This window comes from Chrysemys picta, chromosome 4, assembly GCF_011386835.1.
Source record: "Chrysemys picta bellii isolate R12L10 chromosome 4, ASM1138683v2, whole genome shotgun sequence".
Classification (NCBI taxonomy): Eukaryota; Metazoa; Chordata; order Testudines; family Emydidae; genus Chrysemys; species Chrysemys picta.
This window is the reverse complement of record NC_088794.1, coordinates 32746259-32771335: the sequence shown is the minus strand read 5'-3', so window position 1 is coordinate 32771335 and position 25077 is coordinate 32746259. Positions and strand designations below refer to the sequence as shown.

At 45.2% G+C, this 25077-nt stretch overlaps 2 protein-coding genes across 7 annotated transcripts in view; both read right to left on the bottom strand.

Moving 5' to 3' along the window:
• Positions 1 to 639: 639 nt before the first annotated feature.
• The window catches only part of LOC101950251 (uncharacterized protein C11orf24 homolog), an 85313-nt gene continuing 60875 nt past the window's right edge, over positions 640 to 25077 (bottom strand). For 5 of the 6 annotated variants that reach the window (XM_065591992.1, XM_065591989.1, XM_065591994.1 and 2 more), the window contains 3 exons: positions 11996 to 12247; positions 4153 to 4269; positions 640 to 2480 (listed from right to left, as the gene is read on the bottom strand). In XM_065591992.1, the coding sequence (XP_065448064.1) occupies positions 1303 to 2480; positions 4153 to 4269; positions 11996 to 12152 (1452 nt within the window). In that variant the 5' untranslated portion in view covers positions 12153 to 12247 and the 3' untranslated portion in view covers positions 640 to 1302. The remainder of the gene's footprint in view (positions 2481 to 4152; positions 4270 to 11995; positions 12248 to 25077) is intronic. The other variant, XM_065591988.1, reaches the window with a different exon arrangement.
• LOC135982974 (pre-mRNA-splicing factor CWC22 homolog) lies at positions 12313 to 24328 on the bottom strand. Its single transcript, XM_065591995.1, has 2 exons — positions 18317 to 24328; positions 12313 to 17362 (listed from the first exon to the last, which is right to left on the bottom strand). The coding sequence occupies exons 1-2, from the start codon at positions 18783 to 18785 to the stop codon at positions 16977 to 16979; spliced, it is 855 nt and encodes a 284-aa protein (XP_065448067.1). The 5' UTR covers positions 18786 to 24328; the 3' UTR covers positions 12313 to 16976.

Sequence of the window (25077 nt, the reverse complement as noted above, 5' to 3'; positions counted from 1 at the left end):
AGGAGATTTTAGTCAGCTCAGAGCATTCGCAGAGGATCATTATATGTATTTACTGCACTCCCTTGACGATGGTCCTGATGTAGGGTACCTCAGGAAGAGGCCAATTACTTTTCAGAAGGCAGTGGAAAGCAAGCCTTCGTGCTTGCCAACATCCCAACCTTGCACTGGTTTTGTGGCTAGGACAATGTGGAGAGCGCATGCTTTCTTTGGCTAATGGGCAGGAGGCCACACTCCCGTGGGCCGGTTGCAGGATGAGGTACCCAGTTGGAAACGACAGTGAGGATCAGATCCATGTTAGCTTTCACCCCAAATCTGAACTGAATGCAAATGCAGACTCCGATCCTGCATTGAAGTCAACATGCTCTGTGCAGGTGAACAGGACTGTGCACGTATGGCTCATTTGCAGGATCAGGGCCTCAGAAAACGAAGGCCTTATCCTGAAAGATTAGCATTTCTGGTGAGCTGCTGCATGCCATCAATGGGCTTGAGGGCATTCAACCCTATGCATGGGATTGGGCCCTAAGCTTGGACTTGTCCTGCTGAGCTAGTTCTATAAGCCGCGAAGAAATACCAGCTTGCTTGCAAGATGCGTTTTGAGGGCAGGATGGGGAGGGGAATATAGACAAATACAACATTGCATGCCCTCCAGGTCCCCTTTTATTGAGTGAGTGAATACAAAAATAAGATCATATAGGTGCACAAACACAATGATCTGCACCTTGGGAAGAATCATCTTAAATCAGCGGTAAGCAGAGTGTTAATAGCATCTTGTAAACCTCTCTCTTTACAAGCAGGAAGCTTCCTGAAACATGATGCTCACTTGATTAAAAACTCCCCAACACAGTCAGAGTAATACTTAGTAGTTCTCATCCCGTGAGCCCAAAGTGCTTCATAGAAGGTGGGCGAGCATCATCATCATCCCCATTTTACAAATGGGAATGTGCTTGAAATTAACAAAACCCAAGGAACTTAAATCAAAAGTAAACACAGAGCTTAGGAAGCACATACCATTCTTAGAGGGCGATGGCTCACCCTGGTAGTTTCATTTTGCAACGCAAAAATCATTGGCAGAAGCACAGTTGGAAGAGTTCTAGAAATGACTACCGCTCTTATAGCAACCTGTTACAGTTGATAAAAAATAAAAATTTATATAGTACATGGCATTTCTCCTAAATTGCACCAGAAGTGATTTGGAAGCACTTTCAGTTTGTCTTGTATGCAAACAGGGGAAAGAGCAAGTCACAGGCTTTCCATCTCCTTAATACATATTTAAGCCTCTCTCGGCACCCCTGCTCCTGCCTGTCACATTTCTGAGTCCGCATACATGCCATTGATTAAGTAGTCCACTTGTGTATAGTCCTTTTTCTTGTAGCTTTCATAGGCCTGCATGGCAAATAGAACTAAGACTGTTATGAAAAATATGATCCCAAATAGAAGTACTGCCAGGAGTGAACTGGTGTCCACCAAGTACTGAGTCAGAGGCCCAGTGGCAATCAGCAGATTGTCATAGTCTGTGTTTTGCTCATCTCTGCCAACGCCCAAGGCTGTTGTTTTGGGTGCATTTGTTGGACCCATGGTGGTAAGCTTAGTCAAGAAAGTACTATGTGTTGTTATCACCCCAGGCCCAGTGGTGGCCTTTGTTGATGGCTGGTTAGTTGCTGAAGTCTTTGTTCGGACTGGGATAGTAGGAGATGGCTTACTCGTGATATTCTGGGGCCTTTTCACTGTAGTTGTCAGGAGCTCAAGAGTTGATGAAGTAGCTTTGATTGTTGGCACTGTGGGACTGGCACTCTTTGAAGATGGATTGGTGACTGCAGAATCTGGGGAATGTGTTTTCAAGTCCTGTAGGCTGTCGGTGGTTGTCACTATAGATAAACTTGTTGTCAATGGGCCAACCCCCACAGTAATAACTGTGCTAGGGGTGGGAGTGCTGCGTGTGGCAATGGTTGCATTGTGATACTTTGTTTGGGACACTGCAGTCCTCACTTTCGATTCAAAAGTAGCAATAGTAGTTTGAGACAAGGGTGCTGGTGCCTTTGTAGTTCCTGAAGTGAACATCTTATTACTTGTCTTTTCAAAGGTGGCTGTGGGTGTGGAGCTAGAAGTATCGTTATTTGAAGTGAGAGAAAAGGCAGCTGGAGATGTGGTGCCGGTAGGGATAGTGGGATTAGCTGTCAGAACCCCAAGCATCTCTGCAGTTTCATTACCTTTGGCTGATGGAGTAGCTGTACTTATCTCACCTGGGGTTCCCTTGGTGGATTGGGTGGTTGTGGCTTTAGTGGTGGTGGTGGTTGTGACAGTAGTTGTAATTACTGCTGGTGGGATCGTTCTGTTACCTGTCATTACAGTCCTTACTTGAGCTGATGGTGAAGGTGGTACCGTTGCTTGACTCTCTGTCTGGTTCTCTTGGCTTGTGTTAGATTCTACTTGCCTGCTGGTTCGGCCAAGTGGCTGTGCTTCTCTTTTCTTAAGGACAAGTTCTTTGAAAACAAAAACAAAAGTTCAAAAACCAATGGGCCTAATTCTGATCTCATTCACACTGAAGTCAGTCAGGAGTATCTCCTGAAGCAGATGATGTGCAGCTTACTTCAATGGAGTTACGCCCTATTTCAGGGGTTCTCAAACTGGGGGTCATGACCTCTCGGGGGGGTCACAAGGTTATTACGTGGGGGTCGCGAACTGTCAGTCTCCACCCCAAAACCTGTTTCGCCTCCAGCATTTATAGTAGTGTTAAATATAAAAAATGTGTTTTTAATTTGTAAGGGGGGGGTGCACTCATAGGTTTGCTGTGTGAAAGGGGTCACCAATACAAAAGTCTGAGAACTACTGCCCTATTTACTCCAATGTAAATAAGATCACAATCAAACCTAGCATATCCTCTATTATTTGCGTAAAGCCCTCTCATAAGCTGAATCCTTTCCTGGGTTACCCTCTATGCCAGACACCTCTGTCATTTGTCTCTCCAGGACTGGAACCCTCTGAATCGCTCAAAGGAAGGTAACACTTCACCGCTCAAACGGTTCTCAAAAGCAGAGCAGCAGTACCCTTCACTCTGACCTAACCAGTGACAGAACTCAAAGGCCTGTGCTCTTATACGTTAAAAGGCACCATTCACGGCCTTTATTTAGCTCCATAATTTTACCCCTCTTAAAACTTTTTGAAAATTTCCCCTTAAATACATAAGGTGCCTCAGCTGATCATCTGGCTTTTAGTAGCATGAATTCTATAAGCACTAAAAGAGCTAAGCCGTTAAATCCTCAAGCAACCTTTCACAACACAAAATGAACCATGGATGAGCTCGAGGGAGTTTTTTGTTGTTGTTTTTTAAAAACTTGTCTACAGAGGAATTTTTAAACACGTTTCAAGATTGGTTCCCCAATTGCCAACAAGCTCCATTTCGTTATGGTGTCACTTTTAATTAAAATTGAAGCCCCTGCTGTTGTAAAACCATGGCTAGCAATTGCTACTAATGCCTTTCTGATTACCCATGCAGCCTGCCGCTTCTGGCATGACATCCTGGCAGTCAAAGGAAATCCAATCCCAAGATGTTCTCCTTTCAGGGTTTTTTTTTTTTTTTAAATTATTATTTATTATTATTATTAAAGTCCTTCAGGTCCAAAAGGACAGAGTATAGGGTGTGATAGGTGTGCCTAGTGAGCCCTTTCACAGGGACAGGCTAAAAATCATGTTTCTTTAAAAACCACACTATGTTCTTTCAATATTACAACTACCAGAAGACACAATGGGACAAATCTTCCAATGGACAGATTCTAAAGTACAAACATATCCTGTGCTCCCCCTTCTCAGCCAGAGGTGCAGCAAAGCACTGAGTGTACAGTATTTAGTATGACAGGTTTCAGAGTAACAGCCGTGTTAGTCTGTATCCGCAAAAAGAACAGGAGTACTTGTGGCACCTTCGAGACTAACAAATTTATTAGAGCATAAGCTTTCGTGGACTACAGCCCACTTCTTCGGATGCATCCGAAGAAGTGGGCTGTAGTCCACGAAAGCTTATGCTCTAATAAATTTGTTAGTCTCTAAGGCGCCACAAGTACTCCTGTTCTTTTTGAGTATTTAGTATGATGCAATCTTTTTATCGTAAAGGTGACTGGGCTATCTGGTTTTACCAAGAGCCCTACAGTGTAGAATTACCTCCAAGTAGATCTTTAATGTCCTGAGCGCTGGAATTCTGACACACATACAGATGGCGACAGTGTAAAAGGACACAGCGATTCTGATAGAACACTGACCAGTTGCAGTAATGATTACCTAAAACACAAGACAAGAGGTTACATAAATGGAAGGAAGTCCTGATTTTAAAAAAACATCAGACCCAGTGTGGTCCTGGGATTTTACCGTTAGCAAAGCTATTTAAAAAATAAAATCTCACTGTGCCATGAGTTTTCCTTTACACACAACAGAAAAATGGACCAAAATGTGCTATATGCAAAGCTCTCTACTTTGTGGTTTCAATTCCACGTTAACTTGAACGTCCTACAAACTTGGTAACAGGAACCTCTGTTATGAAACCCAATCAGCATTCCAGCAGGATCACATTCAGACTTGGTCCACGTGGCTAGAATTCCAGTGAAACCAATGGAGCTGCACTAGATGTGAATTTGGCCCAGGTAGATCAGTTCACAGAGCTCCCCACTTGAGTCCACTGGAACCAAATATATCACCTTGAGTAGCCCAACAGCACTGCTACTGGCCAATTAAGAAAAGCATTAGAGGAGTCCTACCTGACCTTATCTGCTGGAAAGTCACATCATCACTAAAATTCTTACCCCTTTTAAGACAGTGCTGAGAGAGAGAGAGCGAGAGAGAGAGCGCGCACACTCTCTTTATTGGTGTCCTTCCCCCACACCACAAACTAATGCACTCTGGGGTGTGAAGTCCCAGAGTCTGTGAAGTGATCGTGAGAGTGACCCTAAGAGTATGTCTACACTGCAATAAAAGACCCACAGCATAACTGTGGCTGGCCAGGCTCAGGCTGGAGTCCAGGCTCAGACTCCCTGAGGGGACAGGACCTCAGAGCGCAGGCTCCAGCTGGAGTCCGAATATCTACATTGCATTTTTTAGCCCCACAGTCCAACCCCAGATCAGCTGACCCAGGCTCTGAGACTTGGTGCCACGGGTTTTTTAATTGAAGTGTAGAATGTACCCAAGAGCCTTTCAATGCCCACTGGCAAAGGGTTCACTACCATGTAAGAGGAACTCTTATCAGGCCTGAAACTCTCTACACCTAACACATGGCCATCATATTTACCTATAAAACACATGTAAGATATCAAAGGAAAGCCGGTGACATACTGGCCATTAATATCACTGTGAAATGTATATAATCAACAAAGAATTATGGATACTTACTGATATTATGCTTTAAAGTCTGTAACCAAATAAAGGGAGAAATAGATTTCCTTTCAGAAAGAAGGAGGACTAGTTATCTCCCTGTCTCTAATGCAAACTGAGTGTGGCGATGCCAGAGGCAATGGACAGTTCACTTGCATTGGAGTAAAACAGGAGAGCAAATTAACATGAAGATGTGGAATCACAGGAAGACAGGTTCATCCTGACTCTAGTGACAAAGACAAACTTTGGGGAAAATAGGCAGAAGCAAGAAAACATTTTGTTATTCTAATGAGAGGACAAAGAGTTCAGCGCTATTAGCATTCTGTGAATGGGGTGGGTGATGCTGAAAGGTTTCTTTAGGTAAAAAGCTTCTCTTAGACAAGGATTGTAACTCGTTGAATTAAGTTTTAGTCTCCAGAAAGTGTGATTATACTTTTATTTGTAACCATTTTCCTGTTTCTATTATCTCTGCTTAGTATCACTTAAAGAACAGATTCATAAATTTATTCTGGTTTTATCATAAATTCATCTCAGTTTGGCTTAGGGTGCACACGTCCATCTAATATTATATTAGCTTCTGGAGGGTCCAGGAACTCATAGACTTAAAGTCTATGAGTCTATGAGTTCCTGGACCCTCCAGAAGCTAATAGAATATTAGATGGACGTGTGCACCCTAAGATGAGCCAAGTGTGTATTCTGTCTTTTCTGAGACAGCAGGCTTGGTATTTCTGTCAGCATCCAGTGACAGGGGCTGGATGCTGCAAGGAGTTGCTTCTGGAGGGTCCAGGAACTGAAATACACCAAGTGTTAACCTGTAAGGCAAAGTGAGGACTGGCAGAGTCCTAAGGAGCTTGTTTGGCTGACTAACAGCCTAAGGTGGCAAGGAGCTGTAACACAGCATAGCAAAAGAAGAATTTGTTGGTGCTAAGGCAGAAGGGTAAGTGTGTGATTTACAGTTTTAGACCTTCAAGAGAGTGCGTCAGTAACCTAATGAAAATATAGTCAAGTGAACATGGGAGGAGACTGTACAGGATGGCTGGCCAGAAAATGGGGAGTGCTTGGAACAAAGTCGCGAGGGACCAGTCAGGCAGTGTCCAATTGGTCAGTCAGAAGCCAATTACAGTGTACTCATTACTCCTGACAGAATTCCGCACCCCTATGGGGGTGCAGAATTCATATGGCCTGCATTTTTCTTCCCCCCCCGAAAAAATGCAAAAAAGTCTGTCAGGGGACACGCGCCTCTTCCCCAGCAGCACATCTGTTCCAGCGTGCCTGGAGCAGCTTCAGAGATGGGAAGGAGAAGCTGGGCATGCATGCCTGATCACTGTGGGGAGGGGGGGGGTGGAAGGGGGAGCTGGGCAGGGCATACGTGCATGTGTGCCAACAAGCGAGAGAGAGAGAGAGCGCGCACCTCTGTCCCTCCCACTTGCTACTGTAGCTCGCTGGCATGGAAGGGTAGGGCTTTTTATTATGCACGAGGCAGGCTAGAGACAGAAACGTAGCAGCCTGCCTGAGTTAACTGATCTCATTGTCTGAGGCAGAAATGTAGCAGCCTGTCTACGTAGTAACACTGTTAATGTTCCTATTGTTAGCTAACGGTTTCCATTCTCAGTCAATTCCCCCAGGAGCATAAAACCGGTGAAAGTGTTGAGGTCCCTGCATTGCCAGAATGATGTAAAGGAGCCTTATTATAAACGACAGTAAGGGAATCCTCAGCTAGGAAGGTCTATGTGCTTTCTCACTTTTTTCCTGTGCCAAAGTGGCACAATGGGGTTAGATTACAGCTCAGGATTTATTTTACTTACCCATTTGGGAAAAAAAAAAAGAAAGAAAGAAGAGAGCAAATAAAACATCTGCCAAGCAGTCAATAAAATGTCAGGACAATCAGAACCAAGCACTTCCCAAAGTACCCAGCCAGGTCCAGGACAACGATTAGAAAAAACTGTATGACTTTCATGTGTGAAAGTCTGAGCAATTTAAAATGACTTTAAAATTATTTGCTGTTTGGTGTTCTGTAATGTAATTTAAATGAAAATCCAGGATTACAACTGGAATGCAGGATATTAGTTACCAAGTGTTTGTAACTTAACTTTCATGTGTTTAGGAAATGTTGAATAGTTACTGTGACTTTTTTCTGTATTGTAGTTTAAACTAATTACCAAAACAATTGAAATTGGTGTGATTATATTGCATTATTTTGACAAATATGCAGAATTTTGAATCTTTTTGGCGCAAAATCCAGTCAGGAGTAACTCATACATACTGCTATACGGAGTGATTCACCTTCATACACTCTTAAAAACATTAAGTGTGAACAGGGGGAAGAGCAATCATATGCTGCATGTAGTGTGTTTTTTGTTTAAAGTTATCTCCAAAGCCACTGGTCTTCACCAATGATTAAGACCATGGCAAGCCTGAAAGTATAAAAATAAGCCATTTAGGTTACCTGAGATTAAAAAAGCATCTAGAAAATTTCTTAACTTGTGGGGAGGGTGAATAAAAGCCTTTACATTCTTTGGCAGCTCAGAAAACAGCCCAGTGGAATTTCACTAAGTTGCTTGGAGGTTGGGGCATTCAGCATTTCTCAGAGTCAGGCCCTTAAGACTCTAAGCCCCGCTTGGGCCAGAAACGACATCTTCAATTCAGTTGTATAGGACAGAACACACCTCAGTGCATGGCAAATTATAACCAAATCGCATGTGTCAGGGCAGAAGCTGATCGTGGCAGGGGTTAAGAAGGAATTTTTCACACCATACATTACGTGCACAATTGGTCAGGTGTGTAAGTTTCCCAGTCCTACCCTATCACAGAAAACCAGGCTAATTGGACTGAACTGGTATCACAAATCCTGTAATACCTGTGTTTGGGGGAGGAAAAAGCCCCAAATACCCAACAACATATTTTCTATCTTGTCTGTATACTCAGTCAGTTACTGGAGATAAAAAAACGGGACACTCAAAGATATTTTAAAGGGAATCGTGCAGGGGCAGGACCCAAGATCTGGCCCTCCACAGGACGGACTTTTTTTTTTTTAAAAACACTGTATTAAAAAAAAAATTCAGCCTCTGAGACAAGGGACAGAACTGTGAAGATCTCTGCAGACAAGCAGTAACAAAGCCCGCAGGTGTGCAATGTACACTGAGAGCAAGGATGCTGGCTTGTGTGGACATGCTACACTGTCCCTCCATTCTCTTGTACTGGGTAGAATGTCCCATAATTACGACACATTAGCTCTGCTCTTCTGAGCCAGCTGGGAATTGAAATTCCTTGAAATTCTGTGCTCCAAAACACAAATATTCCCCCGTTTCAGCCTCCCCAGCTGGATAAAAAACTCCAGAACTGTGCAACATACACAAGCCAATCCCCTCCCAATACCAATCCCTCCCACTAGAGTCATTGGTTTTGCTTGTCCAGTACCTGGGAATTCCAGGCCCCAGCCTCCTTGCCAAAAGATGAGAGATTTCTCCATCATTATTTCCATCATGGTAGCATCGTGAGGCATTAGCCTAAACCCCCTTGTGCTAGGCATGTACAAGCATATAGCAGACTGTCCCTGCCCCAAAGAGTTTACAGTCCAGTGACAACTCTTCCCCAATGAAGATGCAGGTGTATTGGTTTAAAGTGCTTGATCAGTATAGTTTATTCCCACACGGGAAGGGGAATAAGCTATACTAGTATAAATCACTTTCATACCAGTCTAACTGCTTCCACACTAGGGCTTAGAACAATAGAACTATATAGGTAAAAAAATCACCCCTGAACTGGCATAGTTATAGTGGTATAACTTTTCTAGTTTAGACCAGGCCTAACAATACAGACTGATACCTGCATGCTGCTAAAATCTCATGCTTTGGGGATTAAGTAGGGGTCAGGAAAGGAATCCACTCCCTCCTCCAATGTATTTTGGATTTGGGGTTTTTGGTCTTCCTCTGAAGCATCAGAGACGACCACAGCTGGAGAGGAGACACAGTGGGCGGAGTGGGACGGTGCTTTAAGAAGGTACTGAGAATGCTCAGGATCTAATTGATCGTTATTTTCTGGGTCAGAAAGGAATTTCCCCCCGTCAGACTAGTGGTGACCAGAGTTTTTTTTCCCACCTTCCTCTGCAGCATGTGAGTGAGGCTGACTTACCAGAATTATCTAGGTCTCTCTCACTAAATCAATTCCCTGCCATTACAGGGGCCTCGGGCACTGGTGCGCCTTGGCCCCTCCTATTCTCTGCCTGTGGCACACAATAGTTTAGTCTTCGGAGGTCTGTAACACTTTGGGCCCAATTTTAGTTGTTGGGGTTGGTGGGGAGGGGGGTTGCTGGCTTGTGATATACAGGAAATCAGCCTAGATGATCGGGTAGTCCCTTCTGGTCTTAAACTCTATGACCTTGTGCTCCCCTCATCCATTTGTAACAATGAGCTATCGGGGGAGGGGGAGGTTAAAAAAATAAAAAGTTTAATTGGGGAGGGTAGAAGCATGGAACAAAAAGATGTATTTTTGGATATGTAGCTCTAGTAATATCCTTAAAAATAACCAGTGAAAAAGGAAGGGGGATTCATTCCTTTCTTTCCAGATCATCTTTCAGCACACAGTACATTCTTGCAGGAGCAGAGGTGACAGAGAAATCTGGAGAGAGTACACCATCCATCCTGCATCTACCATGACCAGGGTCAAACTGTGCCAGTCTCGTATGAGATACCAAACCAGCACATCTCTGATGGCACCATTGGTTTCTACAAAATTGGACAGATTAACCCTTCCCCAAAGCTCTGATTCAAAGAAGCATTTAAACACATGAAAGTACTGTAAATTCCAAGCATTCAAAAAAATCAGAAAGGCCCCCCAAAATTAGGAGACTGGCTTAAAAAAAATCATGTTTTCAAAAAGAAAGAGATCCAAAATTTAGTATTTTCCTTACAGTTCACATGCACCAGCTTTTCTCTGCAGCCATGAGGGACAAACATTTCTTTAAATGAAACTGGGATTCTCATACAATCACATGACTCCAGGAGCAACAGGTGCTCTGTAAATCAATAAAATCAGCATGTAGGTGCAGTGTGTCCCCAAGTTGACAGCTGGAAGGGCAGAGGCCAAATTTTTCCAACTTTAGGGTTTAAGTTCAGAACCTTGTAAGTGATTGCTCTTAGTGCCATAGTGCCTCCTGCTGTTAGGGTGTCGCAGGAACTTCGCCTCTAGAACCTCCCACCCAGCCCAGCCAGTGGCCACTTCCTGGGCCCTGTGATGTTCTGTCTCTGTCCAAATCTTCCATGGTCTGGCCTGGCGTCTAGCCAGGTCCATTAGAAGTTCAATCCCCTTGCAGTTGGACATTTGGTTACCCTGGAAGTTCAAATAAATATCCAAACTAACAGTTCCTCTGCCCCCCTTTAGCTACACCGAAGTTCTCTGCTTCTTGGCCCCTACTCCTGGGCCCTGCAGAGCTTCTCCTACGTGGCTTCTTCCCAGCAGGTTCCCCCCCCACACACACTTCCCAGGAACTCCAACAGCTTCCATCAGGGATTTCCTTACAGGCCCTATCTCAGTTCTTCTCTCCTCACCCCCCAAACATGAGCCTGACCTGCTTCCTGTGGGTCTCCTCCAGCTTGACTTGCCCAAACACTTCCCAGAGACGGAAATCTCTTGGCTCCCCTCTAGACTGAGTTCACAGTAGTTGGCCTCTTTCTGATACCCTGCAATTGGGGTCACTCATCAAGTCTCCGTCATTCTCAGCTGGGGGATAGCTGTCCAGTCGCACACAAGGCTGAGCCCAGCTTGCTGGAAAGGGCCAGCCAGCCTGTGACATGCCTAAATAAATGGCCTGATTTTCAGATTTACCTGATACCTTTGAGGGAGGGGGAAAAAAAAAAAAAAAAGAGTCAAGCTACATACAGTATTTAGGTACCCATATTTGCAAATTTCTGGACATAAAATGCATTTTCATGTTCCCCAAGGGCATAACACCCCAGGGAATCCATGCATTATGGAAGCTGAACTAGACCCTCTCAGGAACACGTGAATATCTCACACAGTGCAGCACTGCTCTGATACTTCACAAAGACCAAAATTTTCGAAAGTCATTTTTTGGGCCCAAATGGAGACACCTCAAAAGGGATTGATCAGAAAATGCTGAACACCCATCCTCTGAAAACCAGGGCCCTTTACAGCATCTCAAGTTATGTACCCAAAATATCACTAGTCAGTCACTTTAAATTGTCAATTCTCTGCCAAGCTAGTGCAGGGTTAAGCAACTTGCTTCTTTCAAGACAGAAAACATGCAAGTGCGAATATTAGCGAGCAAAGATTGCTCAACCAGCACAGCTGTCTGCTGTAGCAATGTTCGCTTACAAACATCTGGCTGCATGGTACGTTGATAGAGTTAAGTGACCTCACACCAGTCACACGCACACTATCAGCGCATATGCCCGCTGCTTCTTATGGAAGCTAGAAAGGCCCTGGGAAATGGCTGCTCTGTTTTCAATTTAAAACAAAGCTGTCAGAAATTATTGAGCCACCACAGAACTGCACACAGAAGCTATAATTATAAATGCTTGTAAACAAATGGAGTAAAAAAAAAGAGAAATGTGGGGAGAGGGGAAAAGCCCTTTAAGAACATGGAAACCCAGACAGTTTTTATGCTAAAGGAAGACCAGCTCACCTGAAGGCGATAGGCCTCTACAAGCGCGTCTGCAATGCTTTTCACTGCTCAGCCAGTTTATTCGTATCACCCGAGTGCCTCTCTCCTTTAAGGTGGAAATTTTGTTTTCAGATATGCACAGGGAAATCAACAGGAAAAATACAACAGCAGTCCACATCTTGAAGGCTGGCCTTGGAATCACGCAATTCTTCCCTAGAGCCTGTTGTGCAGGAGAAGCATTTGCCAATTACCTTCAGGTCCTAAGCGACATATCTGTCAAACGGAAATATTAAAAAAAAAAATATATATATATATATATATATAGAGAGAGAGAGAGAGAGATCAAGAGGATGCATTAAAGATTTAAATCGTTCTTAACTCCTTTTCATCTGTAGATCTCACAGCACTTTACAAAGGAAAGTTAGCATCATTATCTCCATTACACAGATAAAGAAACATGCAGAGAGAGCGTAAGAAGTGACTTGCCCAAGGTCACACAGGTCAGCGGCAGAGCGAGGACTAGAATTCTGATCTCCTTAGTCCAGCACTTTACACACTAGATCATGCTGAAAACCGCAGGAGACAGAAGCTGCAGCTCCTAGCTCATAGTTTAGGAATGAATTTTCCAAAGGTCCCAAGTCAAGATGTTTTAAGGCCTACACATGCAAAACGTATGCTCCACACGGACATGAAAGAGCTATTGAAAATGTAGCAGATTCCTCCCTATGTCATTCTGATCATGTCTGGGGGAGCTTGTCTAACCACTGTTGAAGCAGGTCACGCAGAGGCTGGAATAGCACAACAGGAGTCAATCACAAACCATGTGAAAAAGGTGATGCGATGAAAACATGTGAACTAATTCCAGCAGATGTATCAAGATGTTAACTGATACCCCAAACCAACATCAAACCCATGGAAGCAGGCTAATCCAGGTACAAAGCTGCACATTGCTAAATTGGGGCTTTAGAGTCAGACAGGCTGGCGGGCAGTGTTCAAAACAGTGAAATTAAAAAAAAAAAAAACCATATTACACACATAGCAAAGAGGCTGAGCTCCACAGTTCAGATCAGGTATCAGAACCCACCCAAGGAGTGTGTGGAGAGTGGGTATACCATAGAGGAGGATTATCTGACCATCTTTCTGTCCAGTCAAAAGGGAGGTTTCCTCGGGATCCTGTTATAGTTACTGACATGATGAGTCTCTCCAATCAGTGCCATCCTTGTCGTTTGAGAATCTCTGAAGTTGAGGATTCTGAGAAAGCACTGACCAGTGCTTACCAGCTCATTGAACCTATCCATATATTGCTACAGTGCACCTGTGGCTGTGGAATCTGGGTGCTAATTTTTCTTGGCCATTTACATTTTCAGAATCTTGCACAAGGGATTAGATTCACCGAAACATAGGACTGGAAGGGACCTCGATAAGTCATCTAGTCAAGTCCCCTGCACTGGGGCAGGACTAAGTATTATCTAGACCATCTCTGACAGGTGTTTATCTAACCTGTTCTTAGAAACCTTCAATGATGGAGTCTCTAAAACATCCTTAGGTGATTTGTTTCAGTACTCAACAACCCTTACAGTTCGGAAGATTTCCTAATGGTCTAACCTAAATCTCCTTTGTGAAAATGTAAGCCCATTACTTCTTGTCCTGTCCCCAGTGGATGAGGAGAACCATTTATCACCCTCCTCTTTATAACAACCTTTTATGTATTTAAAGACTGTTATCTCTCGCCTCAGTCTGCTCTTTTTCAAACTAATCCCCCTCCCTCTTTTTCCCCCCGTCTTTCCTCATATGGCACATTTTCTAGACCTTTATAATTTTTGTTACTCTCCTTTGGACTTCCTCCAATTTGTCCACATCTTTCCCAAAGTGCAGTGCCCAGGACTGGACACAACACTCCCAGTTGAGGCCTTATTAGTGCCGAGTAGCATGGAAGAATTACTTCTCACATCTTGCTTACAACACTCCTGTTAATACATCCCAGAATGACATTCACCGTTTTTGCAACAATATTACATTGATGACTCATTTAGTTGGCGATGCACTATAACCCCCCCAATCCTTTTCTGCAGTACTCCTTCCTAGCCAGTTATTTGCCATTTTGCATCTGTGCAATTAATTATTCCTTCCTAAGTGCAGTACTTTGTATTTGTCCTTATTGAATTTCATCCTATTTATTTCAGGCTATTTCTCCAGTTTGTCGAGATCATTTTAAAATCTAATCCTTATCCTCCAAAGCACTTGCAACTCCTCCCAGCGTGGCATCCTCCATGAACTTTATAAGTGTACTCTGTATGCCATTATCCAAATCATTTATGAAGATACGGAATAGAACTGGTCACAGGAAAGATCCCTGCAGGACTCCATTCAATATGCTCTCCCAGCTTGACTGTGAACCAGGACTACTAAGTATGGTATGGTTTTCCAACCAGCTATGCACACACCTTGTGGTAGGTTCGCCTAGGCTATATTTCCCTAGTATGTTCACGAGAAGGTCACGTGAGAGAGTATCAGAGCCTTACTAAAGTCAATAGCTAAACAAATCCCCACAACAACCTATGAGGATGTAGGTCAGTAATTCTGATTATCCCCATTTTACAGTGGAGGAAGCTGAGGCAGACATGATGCCAATTGCTCAAGCCCACAGAGCAGTAGTCCAGTGATAGACAGTAAGTGACTGAAGCAGGAACAGACTGTCGCAGGGCATACAGGCCTGGTCTAGTCCTAAACCCAAGCTATGTCTCTATCATAGCTAAACCGACCTAAGCCTGGTGTAGACACCGGTAGGTTGATGGGAGAATTCTTCTGTTGACCTAGCTATTGCCTCCTGAGGGGATGGATTTACAGTGACAGAAAAACCCCTTTAGTTGCTGCAACTGTCTACACTACAGCGGTGCAGCACTTGCAGTGCTGATAGACATATCCAAAGTCACAATGCCTTAAAATTCAGCACATATCAACATCGATCCCAGTTATACTGTGAGGGTATGTCTACATTACGGGATTAATCCGAATTTATATAATTCGAATTTGGGAAACAGATTGTATAAAGTCAAATGCATGCGGCCACACTAAGCACATTAATTCGGCGGTGTGCGTCCATGTACTGGGGCTAGCGTCGATTTCTGGAGCGTTGCACTGTGGGTAGTTATCCCATAGCTATCCCACAGTTCCCGCAGTCTCCCCCGCCCATTGGAATTCTGGGTTGAGATCCCAGTGCCTGATGGGACAAAAAACATTGTCGCAGGTGGTTCTGGGTACAGCCTCACCCCTCCCTCCCTCCCTGCATGAAAGCAACGGACAGCAGACAACCATTTCGCGCCTTTTTTCCTGGGTGAACACTGCAGACTCCATACCACGGCAAGCATGGAGCCTGCTCAGCTCAAGACAGCAGTCATGAACATTGTAAACACCTTGCACGTTCTAGTGGAGTTTATGCTGAGCCAGGACCAGAAAAATGAGGCGAGGAGGCAGCGGCGGCGGCAGCGCAGCGACAAATGTGATGAGGACACGGACACAGAATTCTGTCAAACCGCGGGCCCCGGTGCTTTGGAGATCATGTTGTTAATGGGTCAGGTTCTATCCATGGAACGCCGATTCTGGGCAAGGGAAACAAGCACAGACTGGTGGGACCGCATAGTGTTGCGGGTGTGGGATAATTCCCAGTGGCTGCGGAACTTTTGCATGCGTAAGGGCACTTTCATGGAACTTTGTGACTTGCTGTGCCCTGCCCTGAAACGCCAGAATACCAAGATGAGAGCAGCCCTCACAGTTGAGAGGCGAGGGGCGATAGCCCTGTGGAAGCTTGCAACGCCAGACAGCTACCGGTCAGTCGGGAATCAATTTGGAGTGGGCAAATCTACTGTGGGGGCTGCTGTGATGCAAGTAGCCAAAGCAATCACTCAGGTGCTGCTACGAAAGGTAGTGACTCTGGGAGATGTGCAGGTCATAGTGGATGGCTTTGCTGCAATGGGATTCCCTAAATGTGGTGGGGCGATAGATGGAACCCATATCCCTATCTTGACACCAGAGCACCAGGGCACCCAGTACATAAACCACAAGGGGTCCTTTCCAATGGTGCTGCAAGCACTTGTGGATCACAAGGGACGTTTCACCAACATCAACGTGGGCTGGCCGGGAAGGGTTCATGACGCTCACGTCTTCAGGAACACTACTCTGTTTAAAGGGCTGCAGCAAGGGACTTACTTTCCGGACCAGAAAATAACCGTTGGGGGATGTTGAAATGCCAATAGTTATTATTGGGGACCCAGCCTACCCCTTAATGCCATGGCTCATGAAGCCATACACAGGCAACCTGGACAGGAGTCAGGAGCTGTTCAACTACAGGCTGAGCAAGTGCAGAATGGTGGTAGAATGTGCACTTGGCCGTTTAAAAAGGTCGCTGGCGATTGTTACTGACTCGCTCAGACCTCAGCCAAACCAATCTCCCCATTGTTATTTCTACTTGCTGTGTGCTCCACAATCTCTGTGAAAGTAAGGGGGAGACCTTTATGGCGGGGTGGGAGGCTGAGGCAAATTGCCTGGCTGCTGATTACGCGCAGCCAGAAACCAGAGCGATTAGAAGAGCACACCAGGAAGTGCTGTGCATCAGAGAAGCTTTGAAAACCAGTTTCATGACTGGCCAGGCTACAGTGTGAAATATCTGTTTGTTTCTCCTTCATGAAAACCCGCCCCCCTTTATTGACTCATTCTCTGTAAGGAACCCACCCTCCCCCTTCCCCCAGCTTGCTTTCAAACCAAATAAAGTCACTATCATTTAAAAATCATTTATTCTTTATTAATAGATTATAAAAAGAGGGAGGGGGAACCCGGGTGGGGTTTGGGAGGAGGATCGGCGTGAAGGAAAAGGCCACTAAAAAAAGGTTTAAAAAATGACAGCCTTTTGCTTGGGCTGTCCACTGGGGTGGAATGGGAAGGTGTACGGAGCCCCCCCCGTTCTTACACATCTGGGTGAGGAGGCTATGGAACATGGGGAGGGGGGTCATATAGGGGCTGTAGCGGCACTCTTATCCTGCTGCCGTTCCTGAAGCTCCACCAGACGCCGGAGCATGTCTGTTTGCTCACGCAGCAGCCCCAGCGTTGCATCCTGCCTCCTCTGATCTTCCTGCTGCCACCTCTCATCTCGAGCATCTCTCCTCTCCTCACGTTGGTCCCTCTTGTCCTCACGTTGGTCCCTCCTGTCCTCACGTTCACTGGCTTCTTTCCTATACTTTGAAACCGTGTCCTTCCACTCATTCAGATGAGCTCTGTCACTGCGGGTGGATTCCATGATTTCTGCGAACATCTTGTCTCGCGTCTTCTTTTTCCGACGCCTTATCTGTGATAGCCTTCGGGACGGAGGAGGGAGGCTTGAAGAATTTGCAGCTGCTGGAGGGAGGGGAAAAAAGGAGAGAATTTTTTAAAAAGATACATTTTGCAGAACAATGCTTATACTCTTTCACGGTGACCAACACTATTCACATTACATAGCACATGTGATTTCTGTGCAAGGTCGCATTTTGCCTCTTAATATTGAGTGCCTGTAGCTTTGCTGCTAGAGATCACAGACGCAGGTCCGGGCAACAGAATTCGGCCTGCATGCGGCCATGGTAAGCCATTGTCTTTAGGCTTCTGCGCCCTCCTTTCCCACATACCAAGCAAAGCCCGTTGAGTGCTGCGGTTTTCCTGTTAACATTGTTTTCTGCTGCTAAACTAACCCCCCCTGCCCCATCCAATTCTCTGGATGATCGCTTTATCCCTCCCCCCACTGCATGGCTGGTATCAGGGAAGATCCCTGCTAGCCAAACGCGAAAAGCTCTGGGCCAATTCCCCCCCCGCCACGCACTTTGCTAACTGCAGGGAAGGATTTATTTTCAGCCACAGGCAAACAGCCCAGTAGGAACGGCCACCTCTGTCCCCTTAATTAAATTCCCATATTTCAATCAGGTTACCATGAGCGATATCACTCTCCTGAGCATTACACAGCAAGATAAAGAACGGATGATGCTTAAATGCCAGCAAACACCGGGACCATACGTTGCCAGGCTTTGTCAGGCAATGATACCAGATTACTTGCTGCAAGCATGGCGCGGTCAAGCGTCCTACCATGGAGGACGGAATAAGGCTGCACTGCCCAGAAACCTTGTGGCAAGGCTTTTGGAGTACCTCCAGGAGAGCTTCACGGAGATGTCCCTGGAGGATTTCCGCTCCATCCCCAGACACGTTAACAGACTTTTCCAGTAGCTGTACTGGCTGCGAATGCATCCCAAGTCCTCAGGGCAAAGTAATAATTAAAAACCCTTGCTTTTAAAACAAGTTTTATATTTTAAAAGGTAAACTCACCTGAGGTCCCTTCCATGGGGTCGTGGTCTTGGATACTGGGTTGGGAGGGTACTTCAGTCAGGCTGAGAAAAAGATCCTGGCTGTTGGGGAGAACGGAGTGCTGGGTGCTCTCTGCAAGCTCGTCGTCCTCCTCCTCCTCCTCTTCCCCGTCCGCAGAATCCTCAGGTGTAGCTGATGAGATTACCCCCGCCTCGGAATCCACGGTCAGAGGTGGGGTAGTGGTGGCAGCCCCCCCTAGAACTGCATACAGCTCGTCGTAGAAGCGGCATGTCCGCGGCTCTGACCCGGAGCGACCGTTTGCCTCCTTTGTTTTTTGATAGGCTTGTCTGAGCTCCTTGACTTTCACGCGGCACTGTAGTGAGTCCCTATTGTGGCCTCTCTCCATCATGCCCTTGGAGATTTTTTCAAAAGTTTTGGCATTTCCTCTCCCCATATAGCGATCAGATCCAGTACCTCCCGTACGGTCCATGCTGGTGCTCTTTTTCGATTATCGGCCTGCATGGTTACCTGTGCTGATGAGCTATCTGTGGTCACCTGTGCTCTCCACGCTGGGCAAACAGGAAATGAAATTCAAATGTTCGCGGGGCTTTTCCTGTCTACCTGGCCAGTGCATCCGAGTTCAGATTGCTGTCCAGAGCGGTCACAATGGTGCACTGTGAGATAGCTCCCGGAGGCCAATACCATCGAATTGCGGCCACACTATCCCTAATTCGAAATGACAAAATCGATTTTGGCGCTACGCCGCTCGTCGGGGTGGAGTACAGAAATCGATTTAAAGAGCCCTTTATTTCAAATTAAATGGCTTCGTTGTGTGGACGGGTGCAGGGTTAAATTTGATTTAACGCTGCTAAAGCCGAATTAAAGTCATAGTGTATACCAGGCCTGAGCCTGCTCAAGAGATGCAAAAGCTTTGTTCTGGTGAAAGGTGCTATTTTGTGCCCACCGCAAACACACTTAGATCGTCTGCAGTCACAAGGGAAAGGGGAGCCTGCACCTCTGATTTTAGCTGCATGCTCTTCTTGAGCTGCAGCCTGTGGCGGACAATGTAGCACCACGTTTGCAAGCAGGTATTACTCCTCAGTTAAGAGTTCACACTCTGGCCCGCTCTCCTGCTGGTTAGAAATATTTCGGGGACTGACTTGGCAAGAGTCGACTTGTTAGAGAAATGCAGCTCATGAGCCCCATCTAGTCTTGTTCCGAGAGAACTGCTCCTGCTTTCCAGTTAGGATTTGCTAAGGCCCTGTTTACATTACGCACTGGTATAATGACATTGATGTTGCTGCTCATACAGACCCATAACGTAGGTGTGCTGCACGAGTAAGCAGCTGGAGTAAGTGCTGCTTTTTTTGCCCTCTTATTAAATTTTTTAAAACAGGAAAAAAAATACATAAACTTTTCATATTAGGCATTTGCTATAAAACTTTAAACATTGAATTATACAGAAAATGGTTAAAATACAAATCAATGTGTACTCTACAATTTACAAACAAATTTGCTTATAACAGCTTACAACTATAACTAGTTAAAGAAAATTATTAAAATAAGGAAGAATAGAATCATAATTCAGAGGAGGGGGAATAGAGACCGAAAGGGAAGGAAGTGGGTAGAGAAGTGGGGCCAGGCCCATGCACTTAAGATCATTCAGATACTTCCAGGAGAGCACCCTATCTCTCTGAAAATTTTTCTTGGGTATTTCTATTATGGTTTACAATTCTTTCCATGGTGGACAAGCTTATGATGTCTATGCTTCAGCCTTCAATTCTTGGTCGCTTTTTGGATTTCCATTTTTGTAAGTACTAATCTTTTAGCAATGATTAGTTCTCTGCTTAGCCAAAGTTTTTTGGATTTATTCAGCTTCCTGCGAACATTCATTAGGTTTAAAATTACATATTTAGCTAAAACGCAATTTTATCTGATCGGAAAAAATTAACTCTGCTATTCAGTACTGCCCAAAACCTATGGGTATAGGTGCATTCCTGCAGCATGCCAGCTGGAGTAAGGCCTGCTTTGCATAAATGCAAACCTTAAGAGTTGAGAAGCATCAGAGTAGCTACACTGATTTAGTTATCTGGGTGCAAATTTCTGGAACAGACAGGGTTTAGGTCTCAGCTCTCTCTAGTCCCATCAGCACTGCTCTCTCCCATCGGCTTAGAGCAGCTACATTAAAGAGCTTACAGCGGTGCAGCTGCATCAGTGCATTAGTCATTTTCCTAGCATGAAAAGTGTCTCAGTGCTGAAAGGAGGGAGTGTTCACCCGAATCTTGAATCCTCTGACTTATAGCAGTTTTTGTCCCTACCTCAGCACTATAGGAGCATTACAAAGGCAGTTGTAGTTGCACTGAAACGTTCCTCTTGCACTGCTCTACAGCCAAAATGCTTCTGAAATAAATGTAGTCAAACTGTACTAATTCTGGGTCACTGAGAATGAAAATGATGCTTAAAATTGTTGATTGGCTCTAGTTTTCAAGATATGCTATTGGGTCAGTATATACGACCCTTGACTTGGGAAAGGCGGAGGATAAGTGAGTTATAAAGGGAAGGGATCTCAATTTAAACCAGAAATGACTAAAATACATCTTTGACTGGATCTACGAATAAATCTATGACTGGGTTTGGACAGTACTTGCTGTTTAAGCAAAACAATGAATGATGTAATCTGAAGCTGATATTGCATCATACATGATATGAATTGCATCATGTTATTCCTAGAAGTCATGGATGATGCAATCATAACGAAGCTTACATCACTCTGCTGAACAAATTGCCCTATATCAGCTCTAGAAATCATACAGTGTCGTGCTCTCTTATTTGTCAGTGTTTGATTTTGCAAAGGGACACATTTCTGTTTAGCCAAAGTGAGTAGAGATGCCTCGTACTTGTGTGAACAGTGCAGGTAACTTCTGCTATGTTTGTGGTGAAGTGACTTTTGCATCACAAAAGCGCAGTATAACCACTACGGTTAAGAAAGCCTATCACCTTTATTTTGGCTGCAAAATTGGAGATCAGGACAAGAGGTGAGCCCCACACATATGCTGCAACACTTGTGCAACAAATCTTCGCCAGTGGTTGAACAGGAAAAGGAAATCTATGCCTTTTGCAGTGCCAATGATTTGGAGAGAGCCAACAGATCATACCAGCAACTGTTACTTCTGCATGGTGCCTCCAGTTGGGAAAGGTGTGTCAAAGAAGAAAAAGTGGACTGTGCATTATCCAAACACTCCATCACCTATACGCCCAGTACCCCACAGAGAAGGACTGCCGGTTCCTGATGCACCAGAATCATTTTCACTTGAGTCAGACGAAACTTCTGATCCTGAACCATCAATGTCACAGGACCTACGTTTTCTCCCATCTTCCTCCTCTGAACCACACCTCATAATACAAGGTGAACTGAATGACCTTGTCAGGGATTTGGAACTACCCAAGAGTAAGGCAGAGCTGCTGGGCTCCAGACTACAGAAGTGGAATCTCCTGGCAGGTGATGTTAGGGTTTCCATGTTCCGTGACCGTCAAAAGAATCTTGTCCCATTCTTCTTCATGGAAGGTGATCTTTTAGCCTGCAACAACATCGATGGTGTGATGGCAGCCCTCAACATCGTTCACGATCCAGATGAGTGGAGACTGTTCATTGACTCATCGAAGAGGAGTCTTAAAGCTGTTTTACTGCATAATGGCAATGTTTGGCCATCAATTCCAGTTGGTCATGCAGTCCATATGAAGGAAACCTATGACAACATGAAACAACTTTTGAGATGCATAAACTATGACCAACATCAGTGGCAGCTTTGTGGCGCTTTGAAGGTTGTTGCTCTCTTGCTTGGTCTGCAGACTGGATACACAAAGTACTGCTGTTTTCTCTGCGAATGGGATAGTCGTGCAAGAGATTCCCACTACATCAAGAAAGATTGGCCACTCCGACAGTCATTGGAGCCTGGGAGGGAAAGTCCACCACTTGTTGAATCAAGGAAGATTTTGTTACCACCCTTACACATCAAGCTGGGTCTGATGAAGAACTTTGTCAAGGCCATTGACAAAACACAAGCAGCTTTCAAGTACCTCTGTGGAAAATTTCCAAGGTTAAGTGAAGCTAAGATAAAGGCAGGTGTCTTTGTTGGTCCTCAGATTCGTGAACTTCTTCGAGATGATGCATTTGACCAGGCACTGCGTGGCAAGGAAAAGACGGCATGGAAAGCCTTCCAGTTAGTGGCAATACATTTTCTCGGAAACAACAAGGCAGACAACTACAGGTTGTTGGTGGAAAACCTCCTCAAGGCATACAAAACCCTTGGTTGCAATATGTCACTAAAGATACATTTTTTGCACTCATCTAGATTTTTTTTCCACCGAACTGCGGAGCAGTGAGCGACGAGCATGGCGAGCGATTTCACCAGGACATTGCAACAATGGAGAAACGCTATCAGGGCAAATGGAGCCCATCAATGCTTGCAGACTATTGCTGGACAGTGACAAGAGATGCTCCATTTAATGAATACAAGAGACAAGCCAAGATGCGCTGAGTAGACACTGAATAGGACTAAACTATGTACATAATAGTTTGCCTTTTGTTTCATAATCAATTTTATTTATATAAATCTTTTGCTGATTTTGAAAGTGTTACATAAACAGGACAGGTGAAATATTATCATGTAAAGCAACCATAAACACATGAGAAGACCTAGGTTTACAATTGATGATTAAAACTCTATCTACACAATATACATAGACATAAAATGTAAAAACTTAAATATCTTAGAAACAGTAGACAGTTGTTTTAATTGTCATATTTGAATTCAGCACATCAAAATACATAATAAATAGCAATTTTTATCTCTGAAGCAGACGACTTCTCAAAAATTGTAGACCAGTGTTATCAATCTACAATCTCATACATTAACAGGCTTTTACAAACATCAGGAGTTTTTGTTAAGTTTGCAGAATTCATGCAGGTTCACAGATCATGGAAAGAGACTGAACGCTCAGGAGTACTGACACAGGTAAAATAAATATAGTATAAAGAGCAAGTTTTACATTTTAGAGAGAGTCCCGTTAGTACTTATCAGTGCAGAAATATATAAGAGGTGACATTTTATAAACTCCTTAAGAAAATGACCTCAAGAATGAATTGGTTATGCAATAATGCATGCATCTATCTGTTTAAATAGAATGGTAAAGAATAACAATATTCAGCAGTGCTGAGAATTCATGAATACAAATACAAAGAGGTCCCTTATTTTATTATTATAGATTAGGTTTCCCTGCTTTACTAATATCTTGTAGCCACAGTAACTGATCCCCAAAGGGTAAACGTCTCCAGTTACACTATGGAAATGCAGACATATGAGCAATCCATTGAAACCTAAGATTTTAGGACCAATAAAGTAACTTTAATCTTAACTGACCCAAAGACGAATGCATTTTAAAGGCTAAATCAGCAAGCACACTTAATGGCGAGAAACTGTTACATTAGCTTAATGTAACTATTGGCCCCATAAGCACAGAGACACTTAGTTTCCCAGACTCTGCTAAGCTACCTGAAGTCCCTCTTGCCACATATGACTTCTGATCCACTTCACTGCATCAGCCCCAGGAATCATTTCACTGCAAGTGAAGAAAATTAAGTGGAGAGAGGGAAAGGGATGTGCTGATGTGACCATGGGTGTAAGCTAAACCTCAATGGAACCTGGAGAAGAACTCAATCCTGCTAACAAGGGCTCCTCTGCCAGGGTATTTTAAGGCCTTTACTGGTTAGCCCATTATTGGCCAGCAGGGGAAGATCAGCTCTAGAAGTCAGCTAAGGGTACGTCTTCACTACCCACTGGATCGGCGGGTAGTAATCGATCGGGGATTGATTTATTGCGCCTCATCTAGATGTGATAAAATCGATCCCCGAACGCGCTCACCATCAACTCCGGAACTCCACCAGAGCGAGAGGCGGAAGCGGAGTCGACAAGGGAGCTGCGGCCATCAATCCCGTGCCGTGAGGACCCGAGGTAAATCAATCTAAGGGCTGGTCTACACTGGGGGGGGGGGGGGGGGGGAGAAAATCGATCTAAGATACTTCGACTTCAGCTACACTATTCACGTAGTTGAAGTTGCGTCGCTTAGATCGATCCCCCCCCCAGTGCAGACCAGCCCTAAAACCAAATAACCTTGGTACTTTCCCTTACTTTAACAGGCTCTTAGGGGGATCAGCCAACACTAAAGGAATGGTATAGCCAGAGCCGGCTTTAGCAAGAGCGGGACCCGATTCCTGGGAGTGTGGCTTGCCACAAGCCCCGCCCCCAGGAATCGGGCTGCGCTCCGGCCGGAGCTCCAGCCGGGGTTGTGGGGCCCGAGCCGGGCCGAGCCAAGCCGCGGGGGAGCCGGGACGGACCCGAGCCGAGCCGAGCCGGGGGGAGCCGGGACGGACCCGAGCCGAGCCGAGCCGGGGGGAGCCGGGACGGACCCGAGCCGAGCCGAGCCGGGGGGAGCCGGGACGGACCCGAGCCGAGCCGGGACGGCGCGCTCGGCCAGAACCAGGGCCTGAGCTGCTGGGGCCTGAGCTGTTCGGCCAGGGCTGTGCCGCGCCTCCCCGGAGCGCTTCTCATGTCCCCCTCCCACACCCCTGACTCAGCTTACCAGGTGCTGCTGCCGCCCGCCCCTGCTTCTTTTCAGACTTCCCGCGAACCTCTGATTTGCGGGAAGCAGGGGCGGGGGAGGAGCAGGGGGAGGAGCGTGCAGGGAAAGGGAGGAGGGGGAAGTGAGCTGGGGGCGGGGTGGAG